At 44.7% G+C, this 17,247-nt stretch overlaps 1 protein-coding gene across 1 annotated transcript in view; it reads right to left on the bottom strand.

The window, feature by feature from the left end:
• xdh (xanthine dehydrogenase) overlaps positions 1-13,263 on the bottom strand; it is an 88,173-nt gene extending 74,910 nt beyond the window's left edge. The window contains exons 1-7 of the mRNA XM_055862691.1: positions 11,970-13,263; positions 10,095-10,152; positions 6,396-6,492; positions 6,067-6,175; positions 2,821-2,947; positions 2,552-2,613; positions 2,267-2,362 (exon numbers count right to left, since the gene is read on the bottom strand). Of these exons, the coding sequence (XP_055718666.1) occupies positions 2,267-2,362; positions 2,552-2,613; positions 2,821-2,947; positions 6,067-6,175; positions 6,396-6,492; positions 10,095-10,152; positions 11,970-12,068 (648 nt within the window). The 5' untranslated portion in view covers positions 12,069-13,263. The remainder of the gene's footprint in view (positions 1-2,266; positions 2,363-2,551; positions 2,614-2,820; positions 2,948-6,066; positions 6,176-6,395; positions 6,493-10,094; positions 10,153-11,969) is intronic.
• Between the last annotated feature and the right edge of the window lie 3,984 nt (positions 13,264-17,247).

The following is a 17,247-nucleotide window of genomic DNA, read 5'->3' as shown; positions in this document are numbered from 1 at the left end:
TCCGGTCAAGCCAACAGACCAACAGCTCCGGTCAAGCCAACAGACCAACAGCTCCGGTCAAGCCAACAGACCAACAGCTCCGGTCAAGCCAACAGACCAACAGCTCCACTCAAACCAACAGACCAACAGCTCCGGTCAAGCCAACAGACCAACAGCTCCGGTCAAGCCAACAGACCAACAGCTCTGGTCAAGCCAACAGACCAACAGCTCCGGTCAAGCCAACAGACCAACAGCTCTGGTCAAGCCAACAGACCAACAGCTCCGGTCAAGCCAACAGACCAACAGCTCCGGTCAAGCCAACAGACCAGCAGCTCCGGTCAAACCAACAGCTCTGGTCAAGCCAACAGACCAACAGCTCCACTCAAACCAACAGACCAACAGCTCCGGTCAAGCCAACAGACCAACAGCTCCGGTCAAGCCAACAGACCAACAGCTCCGGTCAAGACAACAGACCAACAGCTCCACTCAGACCAACAGCTCCGGTCAAACCAACAGACCAGCAGCTCCGGTCAAGCCAACAGACCAACAGCTCCGGTCAAACCAACAGACCAGCAGCTCCGGTCAAACCAACAGACCAACAGCTCCGGTCAAGCCAACAGACCAACAGCTCCGGTCAAGCCAACAGACCAACAGCTCCGGTCAAGCCAACAGACCAACAGCTCCGGTCAAGCCAACAGACCAACAGCTCCACTCAGACCAACAGCTCCGGTCAAGCCAACAGACCACCAGCTCCGGTCAAGCCAACAGACTAACAGCTCTGGTCAAGCCAACAGACCACCAGCTCCGGTCAAGCCAACAGCTCTGGTCAAGCCAACAGACCACCAGCTCCGGTCAAGCCAACAGACCACCAGCTCCGGTCAAGCCAACAGACTAACAGCTCTGGTCAAGCCAACAGACCACCAGCTCCGGTCAAGCCAACAGCTCTGGTCAAGCCAACAGACCACCAGCTCCGGTCAAGCCAACAGACCACCAGCTCCGGTCAAGCCAACAGACCACCAGCTCCGGTCAAGCCAACAGACTAACAGCTCTGGTCAAGCCAACAGACCAGCAGCTCCGGTCAAGCCAACAGACCAGCAGCTCCGGTCAAGCCAACAGACCAGCAGCTCCGGTCAAGCCAACAGACCAGCAGCTCCGGTCAAGCCAACAGACTAACAGCTCTGGTCAAGCCAACAGACCAGCAGCTCCGGTCAAGCCAACAGACCACCAGCTCCGGTCAAGCCAACAGACCAACAGCTCCGGTCAAGCCAACAGACCAACAGCTCCGGTCAAGCCAACAGACTAACAGCTCTGGTCAAGCCAACAGACCACCAGCTCCGGTCAAGCCAACAGCTCTGGTAAAGCCAACAGACCACCAGCTCCGGTCAAGCCAACAGACCACCAGCTCCGGTCAAGCCAACAGACCACCAGCTCCGGTCAAGCCAACAGACTAACAGCTCTGGTCAAGCCAACAGACCAGCAGCTCCGGTCAAGCCAACAGACCAGCAGCTCCGGTCAAGCCAACAGACCAGCAGCTCCGGTCAAGCCAACAGACTAACAGCTCTGGTCAAGCCAACAGACCAGCAGCTCCGGTCAAGCCAACAGACCACCAGCTCCGGTCAAGCCAACAGACCAACAGCTCCGGTCAAGCCAACAGACCAACAGCTCCGGTCAAGCCAACAGACTAACAGCTCTGGTCAAACCAACAGACCAGCAGCTCCGGTTAAGCCAACAGACCAGCAGCTCCCCAGAAGATGATGAACGTTACTACTAGTTACTTCCATCAATTTCATTCATTGCTTTTGGCCTACTGTATATATTTCATTTACTGTGTTTAGGAATAATATTTTGTCAATTTAAATTATACTCGCAATTCAGCCTCTTTCTGCCAGTTGTACAAAGTTGTTGAAGAACAGCAACAAAAAAAACTAGAATATCTCTATCCCACTCTCATTCTCTTTGATTCAAAGAATCGAGTTCACTGCAGTAGTTGGCGTCGTCAATGGTCAAATTAATAAATAGTAGACTGCCAGATTGTTTGATAAATCCTGTTATATTGATGACTGTTATACTGATAGTTTCTCTACGTTTTTAAATCTATATCTTCTTTTGGGGGGGGGGGGGGGGTTAATATGACATTTCATTGAGAAAGCATATAATTCACATGAATCAATGGAAAAGGTGGATGCAAGGAGGGATTGAACTCATGTCTCCAGTGGGGAGATTTGTGCCATAAATGTTCCCAGTCAACCATGGCTCTGCACACTGTCTATTGAATGAGTAAACTTACGTTGACATTCTCCTCGTCAGTGTACCCTTTGGTCTTTACTCCGTTGGTCATGCAGCAGCCGTTATCCTTCCCCTTGCCACCACAACACTTCCTCTCCTGTGGCACGCACACACACACACACACACACACACACACACACACACACACACACACACACACACACACACACACACACACACAGGAGAAGAAATGATGGAAGTGAAAGCAGAAGAAAGAGGAAGACGATGATCCTTATTCATCCTCAGGATGCTGCATGACACTCAGGGTGTGTTTGTGTGGTCTTACTTTGGTGAACGTCTTGTACCCCTCCAGAATTGGTCTGTAACCAGTACAGCGACACAGGTTCCCTGTGGGGACAACAACAGTACAACATTACCTGGCTCAAACCTGTCATTGATGTGTGGTTCAAATGGGTCGAAATGTACATTGATGAGTTTTTGGCAGGAAGACACTAGTTTGTAGGGTTGCACAATTCTTATAACTTTTCCAAAATGTCGTGGGTTTCAAAAAATGTGTGATTGGTTTTGCAACCTAAATGTTGTAACCCAATTTACCTTGGAAGGCCTCCTCTATGTCGGCCATGCGTGGTGTAGGGTGGTTCCTGAGCAGAGCATACATAGACATGACGATACCTGGGGTACAGAACCCACACTGAGAACCATGAGACTTAGCGATACGCTCCTACACACACACAGAGAGAGAGAGAGAGAGAGAGAGAGAGAGAGAGAGAGAGAGAGAGAGAGAGAGAGAGAGAGAGACAACAAACCAAAACAAAGGCAAAGTCTTCTCATGCTTTGTTGATTTCAAAAAAGCCTTCGACTCAATTTGGCATGAGGGTCTGCTATACAAATTGATGGAAAGTGGTGTTGGGGGTAAAACATACGACATTATAAAATCCATGTACACAAACAACAAGTGTGCGGTTAAAATTGGCAAAAAACACACACATTTCTTCACACAGGGTCGTGGGGTGAGACAGGGATGCAGCTTAAGCCCCACCCTCTTCAACATATATATCAACGAATTGGCGCGGGCACTAGAACAGTCTGCAGCACCCGGTCTCACCCTACTAGAATCCGAAGTCAAATGTCTACTGTTTGCTGATGATCTGGTGCTTCTGTCACCAACCAAGGAGGGCCTACAGCAGCACCTAGATCTTCTGCACAGATTCTGTCAGACCTGGGCCCTGACAGTAAATCTCAGTAAGACCAAAATAATGGTGTTCCAAAAAAGGTCCAGTCCCAGGACCACAAATTCCATCTAGACACCGTTGCCCTAGAGCACACAAAAAACTATACATACCTCGGCCTAAACATCAGCACCACAGGTAACTTCCACAAAGCTGTGAACGATCTGAGAGACAAGGCAAGAAGGGCCTTCTATGCCATCAAAAGGAACATAAATTTCAACATACCAATTAGGATCTGGCTAAAAATACTTGAATCAGTCATAGAGCCCATTGCCCTTTATGGTTGTGAGGTCTGGAGTCCGCTCACCAACCAAGATTTCACAAAATGGGACAAACACCAAATTGAGACTCTGCATGCAGAATTCTGCAAAAATATCCTCCGTGTACAACGTAGAACACCAAATAATGCATGCAGAGCAGAATTAGGCCGATACCCACTAATTATCAAAATCCAGAAAAGAGCCGTTAAATTCTACAACCACCTAAAAGGAAGCGATTCCCAAACCTTCCATAACAAAGCCATCACCTACAGAGAGATGAACCTGGAGAAGAGTCCCCTAAGCAAGCTGGTCCTAGGGCTCTGTTCACAAACACAAACACACCCCACAGAGCCCCAGGACAACAGCACAATTAGACCCAACCAAATCATGAGAAAACAAAAAGATAATTACTTGACACATTGGAAAGAATTAACAAAAAAACAGAGCAAACTAGAATGCTATTTGGCCCTAAACAGAGAGTACACAGTGGCAGAATACCTGACCACTGTGACTGACCCAAACTTAAGGAAAGCTTTGACTATGTACAGACTCAGTGAGCATAGCCTTGCTATTGAGAAAGGCCGCCGTAGGCAGACATGGCTCTCAAGAGAAGACAGGCTATGTGCACACCGCCCACAAAATGAGGTGGAAACTGAGCTGCACTTCCTAACCTCCTGCCCAATGTATGACCATATTAGAGACACATATTTCCCTCAGATTACACAGATCCACAAAGAATTTGAAAACAAATCCAATTTTGATAAACTCCCATATCTACTGGGAGAAATTCCACAGTGTGCCATCACAGCAGCAAGATTTGTGACCTGTTGCCACAAGAAAAGGGCAACCAGTGAAGAACAAACACCATTGTAAATACAACCCATATTTATGCTTATTTATTTTAACTTGTGTGCTTTAACCATTTGTACATTGTTACAACACTGTATATATATAATATAACATTTGTAATGTCTTTATTGTTTTGAAACTTCTGTATGTGTAATGTTTACTGTTAATTTGTATTGTTTATTTCTCACTTTTGTATAATATCTACCTCACTTGCTTTGGCAAAGTTAACACATGTTTCCCATGCCAATAAAGCCCCTTGAATTGAATTGAAATTGAATTGAATTGAATTGAATTGAGAGAGAGAGAGAGAGAGAGAGAGAGAGAGAGACATAGAGAGAGAGACATAGAGAGAGAGACATAGAGAGAGAGACATAGAGAGACAGAGAGAGACAGAGAGAGAGAGAGAGAGAGAGAGAGAGAGAGACATAGAGAGAGAGACATAGAGAGAGAGACATAGAGAGACAGAGAGAGACAGAGAGAGAGAGAGAGAGAGAGAGAGACATAGAGAGAGAGACATAGAGAGAGAGACATAGAGAGAGAGACATAGAGAGAGAGACATAGAGAGACAGAGAGAGAGAGAGAGAGAGAGAGAGAGAGAGAGAGAGAGAGAGAGAGAGAGAGAGAAACTTACGGAAAGTTCTGACTATTTACAGACTCAGTGAGCATTGCTATTGAGAAAGGACGCCATAGGCAGACATGGCTCTCAAGAGAAGACAGGCTATGTGCACACTGCCCACAAAATGAGGTGGAAACTGAGCTGCACTTCCTAACCTCCTGCCCAATGTATGACCATATTAGAGACACATATTTCCCTAAAGTCACACAGATCCATAAAGAATTAGAAAACAAATCCAATTTTGATAATCTCCCGTATCTACTGGGTGAAATACCACAGTGTGCCATCACAGCAGCAAGATGTGACCTGTTGCCACAAGAAAAGGGCAACCAGTGAAGAACAAACACCATTGTAAATACAACCCATATTTACTATTTGCACATAATATGAGATTTGAAATGTCTTTATTCTTTAGGAACTTCTGTGAGTGTAATGTTTAATGTTAATTTGTATTGTTTATTTTACTTTTGTTTATTATGTACTTAACTTGATTTAGCAATGTTAACATATGTTTCCCATGCCAATAAAGAGGAAGAGAGGAAGAGAAGGAGGGGGGAGGGGGGAGAGAGAGACAGTTAGGTGGGAGGGGAGAGAGAGAGGAGGAAGGAGAGAGAGGAGAGAGAGAGAAGGAAGGAGAGAGAGGAGAGAGAGGAAGAGAAAGAAAGAGAGAGGGGGGGAGAGAGAGAGGGAAGGAGAGAGAGGAAGAGAAGGAGGGGGGAGAGAGAGAGAGTTAGGTGGGAGGGGAGAGAAAGAAAGAGAAAGGGGGGAGAGAGAGAGAGAGAGAGAGGAGAGAGAGAAAGAGAGAGGGGGAGAGACACAGAGGGAGGACAGAGTGTTGGCTGCAGTGTGTATACGTGAGCCATGCGGTCTAAGACACTGTTCTTACCTGTACAGGGTGCAGTTTCCCTGCCACGCTGCCGATGCCTTCCACCGTGGTGACAGCACAATGATGGAGAGAACACAGAGGGGCCAGACAACCATTCACCGAGAGGTGCCTGGAGGGTTAAGTTAAACACAGTCTCCTCTCACACACACGACACTCAAGTACACACACACACGCACACACTCTCTCACACAAACATGTAAACACACACCACACACACACACACGACACTCAAGTACACACACACACACACTCTCTCACTCAAGTACACACACACTCTCTCACTCAAACATGCAAACACACACCACACACAGATTGCTATGTGAGGATACAGCACTCTTCTGAGATGGGGCTGATATTTGGAGAGCATCACAGTACAGGCTCCACATCCTCCCTCTGCACAGCCCAGCTTAGTACCTGTCAAACCCACTGGTACACACAGTCAAGGAACAACTGGATGGGGGGGGGGGGATAGGTGAGAGAGATAGAGTGAGGGAGGGAGGGAGGGAACGGAAGGGGAGAAAGAAGGAGAGAGATGAAAAGAGAGATAGACAGTCGGACCCAGGAGTTGTACTGGAAACAACAACTTGACCCAGGAGTTGTTCCTGTCAGTTGTGTGTTGATTACTCCTGCATCAGCCAAGCTGCTTTTTCCTGGTTGTGTTTATTTAATTATATTATTCAACCTTTACTTTATAAGACGGGTGATACGTCCCCCCAGGGTCCACAACTGTGATCGACCGATATTTACATTAATCTACCTCTCTGACAAATTTGGTGCTTTTATCACGAAATGAGCATTAGTTATGGAAACGTAAATTTAGCTCTGTGTATACAGAAAGGACAGTGACATAACAGTCCATGTTATTCATTAACTTACGAATGTTCAAACCTTTGGAACAACCAATCCTCTGGCTTCTCTCCAAAACCCTTCTCTCTCTAGCCCTGCAGACCAGCCCTGCAGACCAGCTAGAAAGGTCATATCTCTCTGTAGACCAGCTAGAAAGGTCATATCTCGCTGTAGACCAGCTAGAAAGAGCATATCTCTCCGTAGACCAGCTAGAAAGGTCATATCTCTCTGTAGACCAGCTAGAAAGGTCATATCTCTCTGTAGACCAGCTAGAAAGGTCATATATCACTGTAGACCAGCTAGAAAGGTCATATCTCACTGTAGACCAGCTAGAAAGGTCATATCTCACTGTAGACCAGCTAGAAAGGTCATATATCACTGGAGACCAGCTAGAAAGAGCATATCTCTCTGTAGACCAGCTAGAAAGGTCAAATCTCTCTGTAGACCAGCTCTGTAGACCAGCTAGAAAGGTCATATATCACTGTAGACCAGCTAGAAAGATCATATCTCTCTGTAGACCAGCTAGAATGGTCATATATCACTGTAGACCAGCTAGAAAGAGCATAGCCCTCTGTAGAACAGCTAGAAAGGTCATATCTCACTGTAGACCAGCTAGAAAGAGCATATCTCTCTGTAGACCAGCTAGAAAGAGCATAGCCCTCCGTAGACCAGCTAGAAAGGTCATATATCACTGTAGACCAGCTAGAAAGAGCATAGCCCTCTGTAGACCAGCTAGAAAGGTCATATATCACTGTAGACCAGCTAGAAAGAGCATAGCCCTCTGTAGACCAGCTCTGTAGACCAGCTAGAAAGAACATATATCACTGTAGACCAGCTAGATAGGTAATATCTCACTGTAGACCAGCTAGAAAGGTAATATCTCCACATTTCCGTCATGCTTTGTTGAACGTTGTGAAATATTGTCTCTACTGTCTATTCAGAACAATTAGCCAACTGTCCAAAGTTCTGCCCCCATAAAGCCCCAGAGAGAGTGAAAGTTCCTACAAGACAAACAACTGAAAGCACAGAACATTCAGAGCAGGCATGGCACAATGGGGCATTTCCCCCCTCAATATTTTAAGCGAATAAATTAAATACATGTACTTTTATCAGGTGTGTGTGTGAATAGCAGAGGAAAGATATATATATATATATATATATATATATATATATATATATATATATATATATAAAACATTGCCCGCAAAAAAATATATAGGTCTGTTAATACAGGACTAGTAAAGACCCAGTGCACTACTTTAGTGAAGGAAACATTAAATGATATGTTTTTTTGTATTCAGATTCAGATCAGGGGATGCTGCAGTACCCTCAACACCCCTACATCCCAGGGCTGTGGTACTAAATCAGCACCCTCAACACCCCTACATCCCAGGGCTGTGGTACTAAATCAGCACCCTCAACACCCCTACATCCCAGGGCTGTGGTATTAAATCAGTACCCTCAACACCCCTACATCCCAGGGCTGTGGTATTAAATCAGTACCCTCAACACCCCTACATCCCAGGGCTGTGGTATTAAATCAGTACCCTCAACACCCCTACATCCCAGGGCTATGGTATTAAATCAGTACCCTCAACACCCCTACATCCCAGGGCTGTGGTATTAAATCAGTACCCTCAACACCCCTACATCCCAGGGCTGTGGTATTAAATCAGTACCCTCAACACCCCTACATCCCAGGGCTGTGGTACTAAATCAGTACCCTCAACACTCCTACATCCCAGGGCTGTGGTATTAAATCAGTACCCTCAACACCCCTACATCCCAGGGCTGTGGTATTAAATCAGTACCCTCAACACTCCTACATCCCAGGGCTGTGGTATTAAATCAGTACCCTCAACACCTCTACATCCCAGGGCTGTGGTATTAAATCAGTACCCTCAACACTCCTACATCCCAGGGCTGTGGTATTAAATCAGTACCCTCAACACCTCTACATCCCAGGGCTGTGGTACTAAATCAGTACCCTCAACACCTCTACATCCCAGGGCTGTGGTACTAAATCAGTACCCTCAACACCTCTACATCCCAGGGCTGTGGTACTAAATCAGCACCCTCAACACCCCTACATCCCAGGGCTGTGGTATTAAATCAGTACCCTCAACACCTCTACATCCCAGGGCTGTGGTACTAAATCAGCACCCTCAACACCCCTACATCCCAGGGCTGTGGTATTAAATCAGTACCCTCAACACTCCTACATCCCAGGGCTGTGGTATTAAATCAGTACCCTCAACACCCCTACATCCCAGGGCTGTGGTATTAAATCAGTACCCTCAACACCCCTACATCCCAGGGCTGTGGTATTAAATCAGTACCCTCAACACCTCTACATCCCAGGGCTGTGGTATTAAATCAGTACCCTCAACACCCCTACATCCCAGGGCTGTGGTATTAAATCAGTACCCTCAACACCCCTACATCCCAGGGCTGTGGTATTAAATCAGTACCCTCAACACTCCTACATCCCAGGGCTGTGGTATTAAATCAGTACCCTCAACACTCCTACATCCCAGGGCTGTGGTATTAAATCAGTACCCTCAACACCCCTACATCCCAGGGCTGTGGATTTAAATCAGTACCCTCAACACCTCTACATCCCAGGGCTGTGGTATTAAATCAGCACCCTCAACACCTCTACATCCCAGGGCTGTGGTATTAAATCAGTACCCTCAACACCCCTACATCCCAGGGCTGTGGTATTAAATCAGTACCCTCAACACTCCTACATCCCAGGGCTGTGGTATTAAATCAGTACCCTCAACACCCCTACATCCCAGGGCTGTGGTATTAAATCAGTACCCTCAACACTCCTACATCCCAGGGCTGTTGTATTAAATCAGTACCCTCAACACCCCTACATCCCAGGGCTGTGGTATTAAATCAGTACCCTCAACACCTCTACATCCCAGGGACGTGGATTTAAATCAGCACCCTCAACACCTCTACATCCCAGGGACGTGGATTTAAATCAGCACCCTCAACACCCCTACTTCCTGTGGCTGTGGTATTACATCAGCACCCTCAACACCCCTACATCCCAGGGCTGTGGTATTAAATCAGCACCCTCAACACCTCTACTTCCTGTGGCTGTGGTATTACATCAGCACCCTCAACACCCCTACTTCCTGTGGCTGTGTGTGAGTGGTATTTCAGGATACACTTTCTCCTGAGGTATGTCAGCAGTGTCATCTCTGGATCCGCATGCTTCTCTGTTATCTGGAGAGATAACATATATAGTATGTATATCATGTTATACATGTACACATATATCAAATATATACAGTACCAGTCAAATGTTTTGACACACCTACTCATTCAATGATTTGTCTTTATTGTTTATTATTTTATACATTGTAGAATAATAGTGAGGGCATCAAAACTATGGAAAAAAAACACATATGGAATCATGAAGCAACCAAAAAAGTGTAGAACAAATCTGAATATATTTAACATTTTTGATTATTCGAAGTAGCCACCTTTTGCCTTGATGACAGCTTTGCACAGTCTTGGCATTCTCTCAACCAGCTTCATGAGGTAGTCACCTGGAATGCATTTCAATTAACAGGTGTGCCTAGTTAAAAGTTTAAAAAGGTTTAGCCAATCAGTTGTTTTTTGACAAGGTAGGGGTGGCATATTTGGTAAAAGACCAAGTCCATATTACATCAAGAACAGCTCAAATAAGCAAAGGGAAATGAAAGTCCATCATTACTTTAAGACATGAAGGTCAGTCAATCCGGAAAATTTCAAGAAAATGTCTTCAAGTGGAGTCGCAAAGACCATCAAGCGCTATGATGAAACTGGCTCTCATGAGGACCGCCACAGGAAGCAAAGACGAAGAGTTACCTCTGCTGCAGAGGATAAGTTCATTAGAGAGTTACCAGTCTCAGAAATTGCAGCCCAAATAAATTATTCACAGAGTTCAGGTAACAGACACATCTCAACATCAACCGTTCAGAGGAGACTGCATGAATCAGGCCTTCATGGTCAAATTGTTGCAAAGAAACCACTACTAAAGGACACCAATAAGAAGAAGAGACTTGCTTGGGTCAAGAAACACGAGCAATGGACATTAGAACGGTGGAAATCTGTCCCTTGGTCTGATGAATCCACTTTTGAGATTTTTGGTTTCCACCCGACGGTTCTTAGGTGAACGGATGATCTTTCCAAATGTGATTCCCACCATGAGGCATGGAGGAGTGACGGTGTTTTGATGGTGACACTGTCTGTGATATATTTAGAAATCAAGGCACACTTAACCAGCATGGCTACCACAGCATTCTGCAGCGATATGCCATCCCATCTGGTTTGCGCTTAGGCTGGCTGTGTAAGGGCTTTTTGACCAAGAAGGAGAGTGATGGAGTGCTGCATCAGATGACCTGGCCTCCACAATCACCCAACCTCAACCCAAATTAGATATGTTGGGATAAGTTGGACAACAGAGTGAACTTAAAGCAGCCAACAAGTGCTCAGCACATGTAGGAACTCCTTCAAGACTGTTGGAAAAGCATTCCAGGTGAAACTGGTTGAGAGAATGCCAAGAGTGTGCAAAGCTGTCATCAAGGCAAAGGGTGGTTATTTTGAAGAATCTAAAATATATTTTGATTTGTTTAACACTTTTTGGGGTTACTACATGATTCCATATGTGTTATTTTATAGTTTTGATGCCTTCACTATTATTCTACAATGTAGAAAATAGTAAAGAATAAGGAAAACACCTTGAATGATTAGGTGTGTCCAAACTTTTAACTGGTACTGTATTTCCCCACATAATCATATACTCTGATCAGGTAATTTGTTCTTATGGCGATAAATTAGAGTAAAATTACTGAGAATGAAGAAGTATGATAATAAAAAATATTCCATAGTGTTATACATCTTTAGCCATTACATTTCAAATGCAACAATTATCAAATGTATAGATCTTTAAGCATAGTCTCAATAAAGTGTTAGCCTACCAGCCCATCTACCATTATGAGTGGCTTACTGACCAACTATTGATCAAGTTGACTTGAAAGAAAAGTAGTGAATCTTACCTTTTTTCCATTGACAAAGAAAACAAGTTCATCCGCGCTCATGTTGTGATCCGTCAGTTTATTCCTGTTAGTCTGCTCTCCGTAGGTCAGGTCGGACATGTTTAGGCTAGTGGTTTGCGCGCTCTACTGTTGTCAGTGAAGACTGCTACGTTATGGTGTGACAACGACTATATTCATTCAGTCACCCTGTATCACCCGGTATCACTCTCTCTCTCTCTCTCCTTTTGTCTTTCTCTCTGGCCCTTTTAAAGTTGAACTCCCTACGTCCGTCAGTCCCTGTTCCCTCTATATCTCTGTCTTTATGTGCTTAGACAAGAAGATATAAGCGTCATAAAAGGATAAAGTCTCCAACTTTGGACTGAATATGAGGACGCCATACAGTAAAATCATGTGTCACACGGGATGTGAGGCGGGAGTTGACATAAGACAAACACATGATAGCATGTTATTGATTATCGATTAGCCTTGTGGTCACGCATGGTGAGTAGTGTACTCATGTGGCTGTCTGTCTGTCACAGACGTTCCGTCCTGTTTTTCTTTTGGTGTTTCAGACCAGACACTTCTTAATAAACATTCACTAACACTAAAAAAAGAGCTAGGCTTGGCATGAGCCGTGTGAGACAGCTAGAAGTATGTAAAACACAGGAGAAATGCCAATTCTAAGATTAAGACATGGTGTATTCTTTAAAATAGATTAACTTGCAGACTTGTTTACGTGCTGCTGTGCGTTTTGTTGCTAACTTTACTACCTGACAACTTTTTAATTACCGTTTATTTTTAGTTTTCCCCTCACTCAACTTTTTTTCATTCAACCTTTTCACTCCGGACGCTTTATCTGGACATGGTTCGTTAGGACCTCCACCAGCCGAGGCTAAGTAGTAACATTAACATGATGTCTTCTAATTGCAGTCGCTGTACTCATAATATACAGGAGAACGATCGCCTTATGGCGAGGATAGCTGTGCTGCAAGCCCAGCTTCAGACGCAATCGTTAGGCAAGGGTAATTTCAGTGTAGGAAAGGATGAAACAGCGTCTGTGCCACCAGTAAGTACAGATAGTAACGTTAGTACAAATCCTCTCGCACAGTCCCCGCAACCGGACAACTTTCTCATGGCTTCTGGAGGGAAATGCTGTAGGAATGCTCAACCGGTGTCGCTCATTCAGCAGACAGAAACTTTCAACCGGTTCTCCCTACTAAGCAGTGAGTCAGAGGCCGAGCCTTCTCTGGACTCTCCTCCACCCGTTACCGGGTCTGACCAGACCGGACACGTCGCGTGCGCGAGCGTCGCAAAATAAATGTAGAAGTCATTATTCAATTATTGCAGATGCCAACGAGCGTCTGCTATTTCTGATGCAGATCGCGCTGCAAGTCCTGCCTCTCCCATCTCCTCATTGGTTTATAGAAGCAGGTACCCACGTCTCCTCATTGGTTTATAGAAGCAGGTACCCACGTCTCCTCATTGGTTATACCCACATGGGTGATTGAAAGACCAACAGTTTTGCAGGTCATCTGGTAATACTATGAAAGTGTAGATGCCAATCACCATATAAATTCAAAGATGAAAAAGCCTGGATGGAGGAGAGATGACTAGAAACGATTCGGTTGGCCGGTTTATGTGTGGATTAATTGTCCGAGTAGAATACCTTGTGTATTTCAGGTAAAATAACAACTCAATGTTTATATCCCAGGACAAATTAGCTAGCAACAGCAAGCTAACTAGCTAAATTGCCATACATGTTTAATGCTTTTCAACCTGTCCCCAAAATAATGTCATTGTTTCAGAGTTTGTTTTGATATTTTAACCTGCATGTCTTGATCGCGTTTGGTGTGGGGGGGGGGGGGGGGGGGGGAATACATTTATGCACGATGGCGCACGATGGCCAGGCGCGCAGCCGGTTTGGGTTCGTGTTAGATTTAAAAGAAATCATCCAGTGATCATACACTGTTTACCAGGGGGCAGGGCTACCGATGTTAAGGCTAATCTGAAGATGGTGATGGCTAAAGCTAAAACTGGCGAGTATAGGGTTATTGTTATCAACGTCGGCACCAATGATGTTAGGATGAAACAGTCAGAGGTCACCAAGCGCAACATAGCTTCAGAAAGGTGTGTTGGCATCGAGCAATTGTCTCTGGCCCCCTCCAAGTTAGGGGGAGTGATGAGCTCTACAGCAGAGTCTCACAACCCAATCGCTGGTTGAAAACTGTTTTCTGCCCCTCCCAAAATATAGAATTTGTAGATAATTGGCCCTATTTCTGGGACTCACCCACAAACGGGACCAAGTCTGGCCTGTTGAGGAGTGACAGACTCCATCCTAGCTGGAGGCGTGCTCTCATCTTATCTACCAACATAGACAGGGCTCTAATTCCTCTAGCTCCACAATGAAATAGGGTGCAGGCCAGGCAGCAGGCTGTTAGCCAACCTGCCAGCTTAGTGGAGTCTGCCACTAGCACAGTCAGTGTAGTCAGCTCAGCCATACCCATTGAGACTGTGTCTGTGCCTCGACCTAGGTTGGGCAAAACTAAACATGGCGGTGTTTGCCTTAGCGATCTCACTGGAATAAAGACCTCCTCCATTCCTGCCATTATTGAAAGAGATTGTGATGTCTCACATCTCAAAATAGGGCTACTTAATGTTAGATTCCTCACTTCCAAGGCAGTTATAGTCAATTAACTAGTCACTGATCATAATCTTGATGTGATTGGCCTGACTGAAACATGCTTTAAGCCTGATGAATTTACTGTGTTAAATGAGACCTCACCTCCTGGTTACACTAGTGACCATATCCCCCGTGCATCCCGCAAAGGCGGAGGTGTTGCTAACATTTATGATAGCAAATTTCAATTTACCAAAGAAAAACACTGTTTTCGTCTTTTGAACTTCTAGTCATGAAATCTATGCAGCATACTCAATCACTTTTTATAGCTACTGTTTACAGGCCTCCTGGGCCATATACAGCGTTCCTCACGGAGTTCCCTGAATTCCCATCGGACCTTGTAGTCATAGCAGATAATATTCTACTTTTTGGTGACTTTAATATTCACATGTAAAAGTCCACAGACCCACTCCAAAAGGCTTTCGGAGCCATCATCGACTCAGTGGGTTTTGTCCAAAATGTCTCCGGACCTACTCACTGCCACAGTCATACTCTGGACCTAGTTTTGTCCCATGGAATAAATGCTGTGGTTAATGTTTTTCCTCATAATCCTGGACTATCGGACCACCATTTTATTACGTTTGCAATCACAACAAATAATCTGCTCAGGCCCCAACCAAGGATCATCAAAAGTTGTGCAATTAATTCTCAGACAACCCAAATATTCCTTGATGCCCTTCCAGACTCCCTCTGCCTACCCAAGAACGTCAGAGGACAAAGATCTGTTAACCACCTAACTGAGGAACTCAATTTAACCTTGCGCAATACCCTAGATGCAGTCGCACCCCTAAAAACTAAAAACATTTGTCATAAGAAACTAGCTCCCTGGTACACAGAAAATACCAGAGCTCTGAAGCAAGCTTCCAGAAAATTGGAACAGAAATGGCGCCACACCAAACTGGAAGTCTTCCGACTAGCTTGGAAAGACAGTACCGTGCAGTATCGAAGAGCCCTCACTGCTGCTCGATCATCCTATTTTTTTAAACTTAATTGAGGAAAATAAGAACAATCCAAAATGTATTTTTGATACTGTCGCAAAACTAACTAAAAAGCAGCATTCCCAAGAGAGGATGGCTTTCACTTCAGCAGTAATAAATTAATGAACTTCTTTGAGGAAAAGATCATGATCATTAGAAAGCAAATTAAGGACTCCTCTTTAAATCTGCGTATTCCTCCAAAACTCAGTTGTCCTGAGTCTACACAACTCTGCCAGGACCTAGGATCAAGGGAGACACTCAACTCTATCTCTTGACACAATGATGAAAATAATCATGGCTTCTAAACCTTCAAGCTGCATAATGGACCCTATTCCAACTAAACTACTGAAAGAGCTGCTTCCTGTGCTTGGCCCTCCTATGTTGAACATAATAAATGGCTCTCTATCCACCGGATGTGTACCAAACTCACTAAAAGTGGCAGTAATAAAGCCTCTCTTGAAAAAGCCAAACCTTGACCCAGAAAAAATAAAAAAAACTATCGGGCCTATATCGAATCTCCCATTCCTCTAAAAAAAAAAATGAAAAAGCTGTTGCACAGCAACTCACTGCCTTTCTGAAGACAAACAATGTATACGAAATGCTTCAGTCTGGTTTTAGACCCCATCATAGTACTGAGACTGGACTTGTGAAGGTGTTAAATTACCTTTTAATGGCATCAGACCGAGGCTCTGCATCTGTCCTCGTGCTCCTAGACCTTAGTGCTGCTTTTGATACCATCGATCACCGCATTCTTTTGGAAAGATTGGAAACCCAAATTGGTCTACATGGACAAGTTCTGGCCTGGTTTAGATCTTATCTGTCGGAAAGATATCAGTTTGTCTCTGTAGATGGTCTGTCCTCTAACAAATCAACTGTAAATGTCGGTGTTCCTCAAGGTTCCGTTTTAGGACCACTATTGTTTTCACTATATATTTACCTCTTGGGGATGTCATTCGAAAACAAAATGTTAACTTTCACTGCTATGCAGATGACACACAGCTATACATTTCGATGAAACATGGTGAAGCCCCAAAATTGCCCTCGTTGGAAGCCTGTGTTTCAGACATAAGGAAGTGGATGGCTGCAAACTTTCTACTTTTTAACTTAGACAAAACAGAGATACTAGTTCTTGGTCCCAAGAAACAAAGAGATCTTCTGTTGAATCTAACAATCTTGATGGTGGTACAGTCGTCTCAAATAAAACTGTGAAGGACCTCGGTGTTACTCTGGACCCTGATCTCTCTTTTGGTGAACATGTCAAGACTGTTTTAAGGACAGCTTTTTTCCATCTACATAACATTATAAAAATCAGGAACTTTCTCTCCAAAAATTATGCAGAAAAATTAATCCATGCTTTTGTCACTTAGGTTAGACTACTGCAATGCTCTACTTTCCGGCTACCCGGATAAAGCACTAAATAAACTTCAGTTGGTGATAAATACGGCTGCTAGAACCAAAATATTTGATCACATTACTCCAGTGCTAGCCTCCCTACACTGGCTTCCTGTTAAGGCAAGGGCTGATTTCAAGGTTTTACTGCTAACCATTACATGGGCTTGCTCCTACCTATCTTTCCGATTTGGTCCTGCCGTACATACCTACACATACGCTACGGTCACAAGACGCAGGCCTCCTATTTGTCCCT

Source organism: Salvelinus fontinalis, chromosome 15, assembly GCF_029448725.1.
Source record: "Salvelinus fontinalis isolate EN_2023a chromosome 15, ASM2944872v1, whole genome shotgun sequence".
Lineage (NCBI taxonomy): Eukaryota > Metazoa > Chordata > Actinopteri > Salmoniformes > Salmonidae > Salvelinus > Salvelinus fontinalis.
The sequence above is the reverse complement of the archived record's forward strand: the minus strand, read 5'-3'. Positions and strand labels throughout refer to the sequence as shown.